The following is a 13,658-nucleotide window of genomic DNA, read 5'->3' on the forward strand; positions in this document are numbered from 1 at the left end:
TGTGGTGTAGTGTGAAAATTGAATGAATTCAAATTTGTTTATTTACGAAAATAAATGAGACTTCAGGAAACATAAACAAAGAAGATGTTTTCCTGTTGTAGGAATAATGGACTTTTATCCAATCAAAATTGACCTTTTTCCCTGGTAATACACCTTTCTACTGTTTTGGTATTACATCTTTCTTCGGTTTTATTATCGTTAAGGAAACATTTGTATGTGTATAAAAAGGAAAATCATACACCTGAGTTTGTAGCCCGGAATTATTTTTTCTGTAACTTGAGAGCTTTAGGGATTAGATATTTGGAGACACAGGAGCATTTGACGGTTACTACACGATAAGAAACCACTTCTAAAATGGCTGCCTTTGCCTCCCTCCTGTTCGCCGGACTATCGGTCTCTCTTATCCCTGGGACTGTCCCCCAGTGTTGTCCACCCCTCCAGTTCCAGACCTACCTCGACACATTAGTGTCTTTATCAAGTCTCAACGATAAAAGATTTAAAACAATGGTAAGTGTACCGGATGGAACTGCGTAATTCAGTCTACTGAAGGTTCCATTTAGTCACCTTTCAGTTAACTTACTGGCATAATTTCAAACTGTAGTTAATTTTGTATAAAGAAATAGCGATTAAGAGTTTATGGTTAGAGAAGGAAAAAAATCATTTAAAATCAATTTACTGTTGAATTTTTCTGTTTGTCATTAGTGTAGAAAATTATTAAAATGAAAAAACATGTAGATTCTCTCATTAAATCTATAAAAAGTTATATCGTATATCTGTTCCTCAATTCCCTTTGCTTTATATTGGCTATCTGTTAATGATCTATGTTTCGAGAAAATAAAATATTTTGGAAAGTTTTAATGGATGGAAGACTAATCGATTGACATGACACGTATGGCTTTTATGCCACAAAAATTTTATCTACGGTTAGCCATTCGGATACTTAGAATCACACAGCTGAATATACAACTATTACAGACAATCAAGACCACCTACTCCATCACCTACTCTATCAGCCCTTCACTGATACAAGGTGACGTCTCTATTATGAGCGAAAAATTCGCGAATGGGACGTAAAACAACATACAATTATTCACTCAATATAACACTAAATTTTTGATCTATGATGTTAAAACCCTATTTGCTTTCAAGATTTTCTATGTTTTATTACTGATTTGTTGAGAATTTTACGCTGGGAAAAAAGGCATCAATATTCAGTGTCAGCAAGGATCATTGCTGTGTATCTGTATCTTTTAAGTGGCCAAATATATCAAGTTAAAGCTACGCTTTCTTCTTGAATTTAAATTTAAAATGTAACAACTGTCGCTTGAAGAAGCAAGCTGAACCAATTCAATAATAAGAAAAGAATAATCAGATCCTATCATGTACATCCTCCTTCCTGGATCAAATTTCACGATGCTATATTCGATAATCTGCACCAACTTCCTGGGGACATAAAGAAATTTATAAAACTGTCAGGTTTAAATTTCTAGTTTTTTTTTTCGAAATGCCATTAAAATAAAAATATCAGAAATATTTCAATTCTTTAAAAAAAATCAAATAATAATTGCATATTTTTAAAAAAATATATATATTTTTAACCCATAAAATTTAGAGTATGAAATAAAAATAACAATTTCGTCTTTGAAAGGAGGCGTTTGTTACTACCTAAAAGAATAATGAACAAAATCTTGCCGTTTAAAAAAACGCATTTCAAAATCTTGTAAAGAGAGGTAATATTCTCAAAAAACGAAAGAAGCCGTAAAGGTGCATTATTTTCTTTGCTTAGAGAAATTCTGGATCCATAAATTGTTTTAACAACTAATAGGCTTATTAAATTTTTTTGGACTTCCTTTAAGATTTCTGATACTTACGAGTCTGAAACATTAAAGTAGATTCAGTTTTCTGCCTTTATTCTTATATATTTATGTCAGAAAAGTATGAATATGAATCTTACAGTCCCGATATTCATTGCCATCGAAGAGATTCACTCTCAACTGTTCAAATATTTCCGTGTTCAGCTGTTCAGCTTAAAATCGGATTAATTAATCCTACACTGAGATAGTACCTACCAAAGATAGTTAAGTTCAAAGTCCGCACTCCTCTAAATGCTTTTTTTAAGAAATGTCCATCCGATTTCCCCGGCTTCATTTATTGATAAGGAAGCATATGTTTTTACATAAAAAAGGAATTATCCATCTGAATTGTCAGGAACATTTTGACGATTGTTGCACAATTAACTATCACTATTATGCTTGTAAATGCTTTCCTCCTGTTAGAATCTCTCTCAAGTTTCCAGGGTAGAAGATTTAAACACCGGTTAGCCAATACAGTATAAAATCACAGAGTTTAAGAGTTTAAGTTGAGAAATTGAGGAAAACGACAAAGGAAAGCCATTTTACAATGTATTCATCCGACGTTTTCGTTCACAGTGTCGGCTAGGGTATTGTGAATGTTTACATATAATTTTTGTAGTTTACATGAATATATTTAATGTTATGTACAAGTTTGTACATATTTTTTTCTGTATACATGTATTTATCTGGTTTAGGTCTTTTTTATATATTTGCACATGGTCTGTGAACCATAGTTTATAATGATATATTGTTTACGTTCTGTACGTCTCTTTAGATGTATTCTTATGATGCGAAGTCTCGGAGAACAGCAACACATGTCGTGACTGAATCCAAAGAAGACGAATACGACCGAATAGATGATTATGCAGCTGTAAGTTTTAAACTAAAAGATTATTTTAATGAAAATATTGCATATAGACCAAATTAAGTGTAATATTGAATCGCCATGAGATTTACCTTTTTCCAGTTAGAAGCTAAATTGTTTGTAAAGAGAGATTAAACGCATATAAAGAAGGGGGAAATCGGTTAGAGCAACAAATCTTAAATCAGAAACTTATACTTTTATTTTTTAATTAAGACAATTTTTGATAATCATTCCTTTCGTGGTCAGTTCGAGTATATATGATCTCCCAGGGAGATTCAGTCCCGTAAAAGTGTCGGGCGCTTCGTAAATAATAGGAAATCATAAACATTTGGAAAATAATTCGGTAGTTTCTCAGAAATTGTGAGTTTCTTGATGTGTTTTAAAGATTCTTGCAATATCATTGATGACCTAGCTATAGAATTCAAATTAGATAATAAGATAAAAGAATACATGTCAAGGTTGACCCTGTTTGGCATATCTTTTTCTAATGAGGAGAAAAAAGTATCTTAATACTAATTTAAAAATTCTAAGATTTTGTCAATATGAAAAATAACCTTTTATCTAGAATTTATACTGTTAGTTGATATAATATATCATTCTTTCAGAATAAGTCCTACGAATGGGCTAAAGGAGTTTGTTATGTTTCAGCGACGGGTCCATATAACCAAACCTGTATCCCAGGTCAGACAGCCATATTTTAGTACATAAAAGATTCATGTTACACCATTATCTAAAGAAATAATTTCTATTTTCAATAATTTTCCATAACAAATCACATTCATTGTTTAACTTGAAGTTTTTAGACAGTTTTCTTGTAAGATTGGTATGAAATCTTATGAAGTATATATCATTATGAGCGAAGGTAACAATTTTGACATTATTATAAAATAACAAAATTTCAATAACTTTAAATGGACCTATCTTATACATTTCAGCTAGAGCCAAATTAGTCAGGCAATCATTTATGGGTGTATCACCTAACACAATTAAAGTGGATACGTACATGTTCATGGTTGGCAGTTTGACAAGACTCCTCACCGTAGGACCAAAATGTACCCCAGTAGAATATGTTCAAGCCACCTCTGAGATCCCCCAACCTGGTAAATATTCTGTTATTCTATAGTGTATCTTGTAGCATGTTATTTCCTTTGTCAATTTCTAAAATGGGTTTTAGTCATAAGGTACATTTTGGTCACAGGAATTTTTTTTTAATCTTACATTTTGTATTCCTAAGCTGGGGAAAAAAGAGTGAAGGATGCTTTAAACTTTGTCTGGATTTTTAGACAATTCAAAAAAAAAAGTAAAAAAGCACGGTTAACTCTTTTGAATATTTCTTTAAGCAGGTACTAAATAATATTCACATGACATTTTTTTCGTAGATGGCCAATATATGTGGATTTTCTACAACACGACAATGGGAATTAAAGATGCTTCCATCTTTACACCACCCAAAATCTGTTTTAAAACGGTAATTTTTTCGTCTTTTTTTCAAATTTGCTTTGTTGATTTTTGTTTGTTAATCTGGAGAATTTCACTCATATGGAGACGCCACCACTTGCCGATGGAGGGCTGCAAATTTAGACCTTTACTCGGCACTCAGTGCCATTAAACAGTGGGGAATCCTTTTCGTGCCAATACCTACTGCAACATGGGATCTCGGTTTATACAGTCTCATCCGTAGGACCGGTCTCCACGTCTCGCCGTGGGATTCGAATCCGCGACGTTAGGATCAAATCCTTACTCCTCGAATCTAAAACAAATGCTCTAGCCACTGCGCCACGCGGATGACAATTTTGTTGATAATAATTTCATTAGCGACATTTTAAAATCTCAATTTATAGATTATGGATGAAACAAAGACGATTAATCATACGTAATGTGTCAGTTACAAGGTTATCTCCCTTTAAATTTACATTTTTATCATCGTAAACCCATGATTTAGAAACTCCAACTATTTAAGGCAACTAAACAGAAGTTCCTGCTGGTATGACACTGTGTCTATCCTACAAAAGATATCCCAACAATCTTATTGTCTGAAGGAACATTGTGAATGTAAGGCATAATACTGTATACGGGAAAAGTTTGTCCGTTTCATTGCTCCCTTCCGCAAATGAGCGAATTTGAATATCGGTGAACTCAGAGAGGACAGCATTTTCTCTGGGTGAATCAGAAACAGGGTAAATTTGTTTGCAAGTATAAAAGAGCGAAAATAACAACAGGGCGAAAACAATTCTGTAGACATTATTCACCAGTCCTGATTCTGAAAATTCCTTCTGGTGCATTTTTTAAATTCCTTAATCGCATTTTTCCAAAAAGAGATTTGAAAATCTTTAACCGTCTCTTTTAACTTCAAATGATTTCCATTTTTTAAAGAGACAGATGAATTATAACTCATTTTACATATATTTTGTAGGTTATTTTAATCGTCAGAACTACAATTAAAAAAAATAATATCATGCCCTAACATTTTCTTTCTCTGATTAGAAATTTTATTGTTTTTACAGGGAACAAGAGTGGAGAAAAGACCAGATGCTTTACCTCATCTTACACCTTTTTAGAAACAGAAAGTCATAAAGCATATTCCAGAATTGACGACCAGAATAATAATTATCTGAGGAGAGACAGGGATGAGCTCTTTTTTAAATTTATAGAATCATCATTCTTGTGTAATAAAGTTAAATCCATAGAAAAGAATTGGTAATGCTCTCTGATGTATGTAAGTTTGAATAAAAACATTTTCTGGCATATTAAATAATTTTTTCTGAGCATCGTTGTGAATGGAAAGTTAAACAAGCAAACATCTTTCACAGCATGCTCTTGAGTACCGAATAAGTTGTGAGACATAAACAGCATATGCAGGTGATAGTTGAATATCAATACACAAATACGGAAAGTTGAAGATGAAAAAACGGAAGTCGTTCATACAGTTTAAAATAAATATTATTATATATATTGATATTTTTAAACATTATATATATATATATATATATATATATATATATATATATATATATATATATATATATATATATATATATATATATATATATATATATATATATATATATATATATATATATATATATATATATGATATTTTCGAAAATTAATACGTATAGGCATCAATATATATATATATATATATATATATATATATATATATATATATATATATATATATATATATATATATATATATATATATATATATGATATTTTCGAAAATTAATACGTATAGGCATCAATTTACATGATAAGAACGATCAACTGAGGATGCTAACTAGTACTTCTCCGAGACACCTGTTTTCGGGGTTTTCACGTATCTCAGTATGTCGTATTTAATGGGACTTTTCAGCATGATAAGTGTTCATTATCTTTATATTTCATGTCATCACTTGTGTTTTTTTTTAATTTATGTTTATTTTTTTTGTGGTTTAACGCTCAAGAAAGATAAGTTCTATAACCATATTTTGTCCAAAGCAGCGTAAGAAAACCAAATAATGTTGGTTGTTTGCTTAATTATTGTTCATATTCTTCATATTTCATGTAATACACAGACATGTATTTCAGATCTTAGTTTATTAATTTTTCCTTAAAGTAAAATTTATTTTATCTATGTACAATAATCAGATATAAAGGTATATAATATCATTCATCATAATTTAAGGTTTTCGTGCATAAAAGCTTTATCAAGCTTAATATCAAGTTCGTTTGCATAAAACAATCCGTCTTGTTCCATACTGACCTCTATAAATGCTTTGGAATTATTGAAATTAAAACAATATCCAAAGATTTTTCCTTCATTTTTATCCATTTCTGCCTCAGAAAGGATAACTAAAGGAAAAATATAATTTCTTCAAAAGGGATCAATAATTAATACATAGCTATATAGGATATCCAGGGTTCCCTTTAACAATACAAAGTTTGACTAAAACCAAAACGTAATTTTGCCAATAAATTTCTTTTTTACATCTATTTGAAAACGGTTTAAATCTTTTTAAAACTGATTTAAAAGGATATTTTGATGCAAGAAATTTTTAGAAGAATAAAATAAATAATTTTTCAAGATTTTCATTCTGAAATGTGTTATTTTGTAGAATGTTCCCCGAGCAACCCCAAAAAATGTCTTAAAAATTTTACGAACACTGAACTCATCAAGAAACATATACCACATATACCTAAAGAAGAGGCAGCTTAACAAATCTATTTTGGCCTTTTCATGGAATGTTTGTATTCACTTCATACTTAACCATATTAAACCTAGTGATGTTTATGCATGTCACTTCCAAATTTTAAGTAAACTTGAAAAAGTATCAGTAAACTTCTAAAATACGACATGGGAAAAGATAGGAATTAGGATGATAAATAATGTACCTTTACCAGCCTAAAGATAAACTTTTGTTTTGAACCCTATCTAGATATTTCAACAAACAATCAACATGCAAAATTTCGAATATCAGCACTCAAACTAAATGAAATATGAAGATAACGAACAGTATTCAAGCTCAAAGTCCATTTAAAAAACCAAATCGGGAGCAGAGCAAACACATCAGAGGCGGATCAGGTGCCATGGAGGAGTGAGCATCCCCTGCCGACCGGTCACACCCGCCGTGTGCTCCTTGCCATGATCGGGAAAAAATGGAAAAAACCAATACAGTATGTAAAAATGGCCTAAAAATTAGTATGAAAAACGTCAGTCTGTATTTTACTTCATCATAGGTTGTATTTGCTGACAGGTCATTATATCGACCATAAAATTTGCGGAATGATGACTTCAAACAAACTGTTGATATCCTTGTTTCAATAACTTATTTGTCAATTGCTTGTCTCGTTTTGGGATTTGTTCATACGCAGTGCATACTCTTGCGTATCAAATCAACTGGGAGGCAAAAACCCATATGCAGGTGATAAGAATATATTGATACATAAGTAAGGGAAGTTGAAGAATGAAAAATTATTGTTGAAAAACATCACTTCATCATAAAGCTTTTTGTTAGATTACCATTTAAGTCTTTTTCTAGTAAAATATCCAAATATAAAACAGATGTGTCAGACTCTGTGGTATCTTTTATTTCAAGATGACTGGGATATATCGACTAGACATATGAATGGAAGTAGCTATTGTTATTTGATAATACGTCGTCGATATATCTAAATGTCGAGGTGAAGGCCACATCAAGTGTTTTCTTTTCCTCATGTAGAAGATTTTGAATAAATTCTGCTTCATATGAATACAAAAATAGATCTGCTAAAAATGGGGTGCAATTGGTACCTATGGGAATTCCAACAAATTGTTGAAAGACCTGATTTACAAAAATTACATAGATATTGTCAATCAGAAACTCAAGCATCTTTTTAATGTTTTCTTTAGAGTACTTGTGTGTACAATCAGAATGTTTTTAACAAAATAATTTTGTAAATGACCAATGACATTTTAAGTGTAATTACGAGTTCCATTTTTATGTATGCACAGCTGTCTACGATGTCAAAAAGCCTGGATTTTAATTTATCGTGAGGAATGGTTGTATAAAGTATTGAAAAGTCGTATGTTTTGACGTTATTGATCAAATCAAACTTAAAACAAACATGTTATCTCTTTAAAATGTTCTAGATATAAGCAATCATTAATATCAAACAAAACCTTAACAAAAACAAACGTTAGAAATATCAATTTTTGTAGCTATTTATTCTTAGCTAAGATTAGATTAACATTTTTATATACATATGGCGTTATGTCTCCAATCTGATTTGATACAAAAGTGCATTCTCTGAGAAGGATCAATTAATCAAACGAGGCAGGCTACTGACAAAAGAGTTGATGTTATAGGAATGTAAACAACATCGTTTGAAGTCAGCATGTTGGAAATTCCGTGGTCGTTATAATGACCTTGTTTGCAAATTAACCTCGGTCGTATTTTGGCTGACATGTTTCATACCAATTGTTGGATCATTGTTTTAATATTGAGGTTGAATATGATTACGCTGAATACACCTTACAAAAACCGGGCTGACTTTGTGACCTTTAAATTGACGTTTAACTTCATTTTAAGAGATGTTCATAATATAATTATGCACTTTATTTAATATATGCATACAATATCAGCAGCATTTTTAGAGAGGATTCAAGTTTTTCATTATTAGCAAGGGTGTTGAGAGCACTAGCACTGAATTAAAATGTTTTTCACCATAAGTGTTTGATAAAATTGTAATTTCCTTTTGGGTTCCTTTTGGGTCCTTTTGGGTTCCTTTTGGGTCCTTTTGGGTTCTTTTGGGTCCTTTTGGGTAAATCGACGCACCGTCTAACATTGATACTGATCACGTGATCGCATTGTAACTATTCGCTAAACACCGCAAGGTCCCTAAAACCTGAGACTATTCATTACATAATATGCAAGTAGTTTACGAAGCCTAAGTTAACACATTACATAATATACAGATAGCTAAATTCTTAACACAAAAATGCTTAGATACATATGAATGCATAAAACATATTATTTCCAATTTATTTCCAATAATATTACATTCCAAAATGTTGACAATACAGGATATTGTTGATACCTTTTGATATCAACTTATTTGGCGGTAGCTTACCAAGTTAGAATGTTATCATACGCAAAACATGCTCTTATGCATCGAATTATCAGGAAGAAATAAATGCCATACGTATATGATTATGGTGTGCGATGGAAGACGAGAATAGAAAAGTTGAATTCAACACGTTTATTATAGCGTTAGTTGTTAGTTTTCCATCTATCTCTCTCAAGTAAAGCATAAAAATATTGAATGGACGGGTCAAACTCTCTAGTGTATTTTGGATTGATTTCAGAGGGACATACATGTATCGAAAGAAATGTATGGTAATAACAAACAGTATTCAAGCTCAAAAGTCCATTGAACAATACAAATTTTGGAGCAGAGCAAACACGGACCTCTAAAACATCAAAGGTGGGATCATGTGCCATGGAGGAGTGATCATTCCCTGCCGACCGGTCACACCTGCCGTATGCTCCTTGTCATGATGGGAAAATAACGGAAAAATCCGTCGACAACTCAGTGTGTAAATAATGGCCTAACAATTAGTATGAAAAATGTTTGTCAGCAATTGACTTAATGATAGATTGTATTGGTAACCAACGTATGAATGAAATGAATATTGTTGACAAATAAAATAGCGATAAAATGTGAAGAAAACGAACAGTAAGCTTGGTTAAAAATATATCTAAAGGTCGAAGTAAAGGTCACAGAGACAGACTTTTTCTTTTCATTTATCTAGTAAAAAAAATTCTAATTTTTAACAATCAGGTCAGCTAATGAAGGTAAACAGATGCAATAAGTTGTACTTCTAAACAAAAGTACCGGTACGGTACGACCTTTAGTGAAAAAATAGTAATGCAAAAAAATATATTAAATATTACATGTAAGTAAAAGTAAGTAAAAAAAAGTAAGTATAAAAGGTGTGAAAAAAATCAAAACAATTTAACTAAAAACGAATTTGTTGAAAATCGAATGTTAATTTGAAAACACGTTTAGTATGGGATATCTAATTCATTGTTTAAAAAAATTGTTTTGTTTTTTTTAAATCCGGTAGTAAGAATCATTTTGGCCTTAAATTCTCTTTTTTTTTACTTCATTCTCGTAGAGACGACCTATTTATAGAACTGCTGGCGCATATAAATCCGCGCAAGTTATTTTTAAACAGGTTCATGTAATAACACAACATTTGCTGCACACTGAAAGTAAGAATTCAATTTTAAGAACACGGTTTGCCATCAAACATGCAATGTGATATGTACGACACTTTCATTGTTTGAATAATTTAAACATTATTCTTGATCAACACTTAAAGATGTGTTAAACATGATACCTTTTTTATCTGAACAGTAAAATTTTAATCCTTTGTTTATTATCTGTGAAAATTGAATAATGTAACGTAATGTTCATTTCCATGTATTGAATTAAGATTTATATAAATACATATATATTATATACTAACCATAATTGAGTTCAGCAAATAATCATTAAAAGATGGATCCATACTTTTCATTGTTTCTCGGAAGTTAAATCGAAAGTACTTCCTTTTGTATCGTAATGCATTTAATATATATTTTCTAAAAATATTTCATTCAAATACAAGTCAAAACGATAGTATGTGGAAAAATTTCAGAATCCTGAACAGTACATGAATAAAGCAATTAAAAACAATTGATCACTGGTGCATCATTTAATAAAGGGCAATCGAAAAATATCATCACATTTTCTCTGGAGTATCGAAGTTCTGGTTGATAGATTCATATTTTTATTTTTAAAAGTGTTCAAGGGTGAATACACATATAGCTATTGTTACAGATATATGCTTCAGGTAAATTGAGTAATTAGACCATTACGGAATAACATCATTTAAAAGAGGAATGCAAACTTAAGGTCAGAAGCAGATGCATTTGTTTTAATATTTTAGGAAAGAAAAAAATTAACATTTAAATTCAGTATTAGAAGTGATATATCAATTAAGTACAGACACATGTACATTGATTTTAGGATATTTCCATATTTTACATATCCATTACTAGTTTATTCTCTGCTTGAAGATTAATCGATAGATTCAATTACTCATCCAATACTATTTAAGAATTTATTATTACATTTATTTGCTTTATGAATGATTGGTGCATTTGATAAACTGACTTTTGTTACTTTTTCAAGTAATGAAGGATAGGCAATACCCCGAATAAAATACTCATAAAAAGGACCATCAAAAAGAAAAGACAATTTCAACTAACCTAGTCCTTCATACAGAGTCAGTAAATTTTTCACAAACTGGGAATTAAGATACATTTGATTTGTTTGCCAAAAAATATTATTTTATTTTTCTGATTAAGCTTGTGTGTTTGTAATAGTTTGGAACATGATGAATAATTCATGAGGATCGGAAATGTTTTTTAATACATTTTGTCACCCAAAGACCGGAATAATATCATTCAAAGACTACAAGTATCTATTTTCATTGCATTTAAAACTAAGAAATTTAAAAATAACAAATCAGTAGGGAAGAATACATGGCAAAATCTGTATTAAACCCTGTATCAACCCGAGACTCCAATATCAGCCCGAGGGCCGAAGGCCAGAGGATTGACATTGGTCGAGGGTTGATATGGGGTGTGATACAGTTTTGCCATGTATTGTTGTTTTTTCTAATATTTGGAAAAGGTGTCAAAAAATAACTTTTTTAAGAATTGAAGGTGTCTTTTTTTGTTGTTGAAATTCCGTTTCATTATTTTTTTCCAAAGGCAAGGCATATGTACAGCGATAAGAAATGAAATAATTAGAAATTAAACAAATAATTATTTTGAATAGCATAAGATATCTGATGAAAATAATAATTTTAATGAACTTCATTAACAATAGAAAATGATCCAAGGTTCCCCGAATGAAAATACAATAATGTTCCGGAAAGCTCTAATAAATGGTGTGATGATAGGTGAAATAGAGGGTGCTGATACAGGGTGTGTATTAAAGGCCGAGTGCCTGTGTTCATATCAGGAATGCAAAAATCCTGTATAATATAACAAATATATAATAATTATTTTTTTATCCAGGAATGGCGGTGGCAGCAATTGCAGGGTCACGGGGAAATTTTGTCCGATTGGGAAAGGCAATAATTGACCAAGAAACAAGCATGCTTCGTCTAATTCTGGAAGATGAAGTTCCTCCGTGCCACATCGAACAGAGGGCAACTAAAAAATTTATAAAAGGAATAAAGGAAAAGCAAAAAGATATTCTTAAGAAAGCATCAACTGCTTCTAATTATTCAGATTTGGACATATCACTTCTTTATACTCTGATAAGAAATTTATGTTCCAAAGTCCCAAAACCGACCAATGGCTGGGGAGGAGACACAATGCCAGAACCAGGTCATAATTCCGTAGGTGACGATATTGAGCGAATACGGCTAATGAGAAATGAAATATATGGTCATATACCAGACACTTGGATGTCAGATTCAGATTTCCAGACTCACTGGCAGATCATTAAGGACATTTCTGTAAGAATGGATGCATATTTTGCGTCAAAAAATATAAGAACGGAGTATGAAGAAGAAATTAATCGCATGGAAACAATGTCACTTGATGAAAGTGCTGAGCAAAAGTATGTCAACATAATCAAAGATATGGAAGAGAGGGAGAGAAAGCTGGAAGAAATGATAGAAAAACTGGAGGAGCATATGGCTCTTGTTGTAGCTCGAGGAGATAGTAGGTATTCATTTCGGTCAAATCTGCATTAATACAAGTATGGATTTCTAAGCTAATCATTTACATTTAAAGTGTAACATAAATAGTTTGTCCGATAGCAAATGTTTTTGTTAAATTTAAAAATTGTTATGATATTCATTGCAAAAAAATATTTTAAAAGGATTTCTATCTACTTTTACAGAGGGTTATAAGACATACAAAAATGTAACCCTGAGCAATCCTAAAGAGAAGGATTTATCCGCGAAACACACTGATGCCTTCCTTCAAGATCTAGGATGTATCATCAATGGAATAGAGAGATTCATTCAGATAGAGGGTGCGATAGAAGAGTGCTCACAAATGTACCAAAGCCTGTGTAATACAGGAGTTGCAGAAACAAAACGAACATTTAGCAACGTTTTAAATAAACTGACAACATCTATCCAGGAATCTCAAAAGCTAGTTTGCCCTTTGACAAATGACCAAGAAACTAACATGTTGCTATCAATCTTTGATTTTATAATGTTTCTCAAAAAATATGAATGCAAATTGAAATGCTTTATGGGATCTCTCCTTTTGTGCTTCGAGTTTCCGGTTAAACATCCAATAGATAATCAAACGAGTAAGGAAATAGAAAACGCTTTGCGTAAAATCATCTCAAAAGATGAGCACCTTTCTCTTTACGACTTGCCAGAAGCAGATTGTCTCAATCTC

General features: G+C 31.4%; 1 protein-coding gene across 1 annotated transcript; it reads left to right on the forward strand.

The window, feature by feature from the left end:
* The first annotated feature begins 339 nt into the window (after positions 1 to 339).
* Positions 340 to 5,340, forward strand: LOC133172183 (uncharacterized). Its single transcript, XM_061307022.1, has 6 exons — positions 340 to 507; positions 2,629 to 2,724; positions 3,324 to 3,399; positions 3,654 to 3,818; positions 4,098 to 4,186; positions 5,223 to 5,340. The coding sequence occupies exons 1-6, from the start codon at positions 355 to 357 to the stop codon at positions 5,274 to 5,276; spliced, it is 633 nt and encodes a 210-aa protein (XP_061163006.1). The 5' UTR covers positions 340 to 354; the 3' UTR covers positions 5,277 to 5,340.
* The last annotated feature ends 8,318 nt before the right edge of the window (positions 5,341 to 13,658 follow it).

This window comes from Saccostrea echinata, unplaced genomic scaffold (assembly GCF_033153115.1).
Source record: "Saccostrea echinata isolate AGI-Se365-2 ecotype Australia unplaced genomic scaffold, CSIRO_AGI_Sech_v1 ptg000054l, whole genome shotgun sequence".
NCBI lineage: Eukaryota > Metazoa > Mollusca > Bivalvia > Ostreida > Ostreidae > Saccostrea > Saccostrea echinata.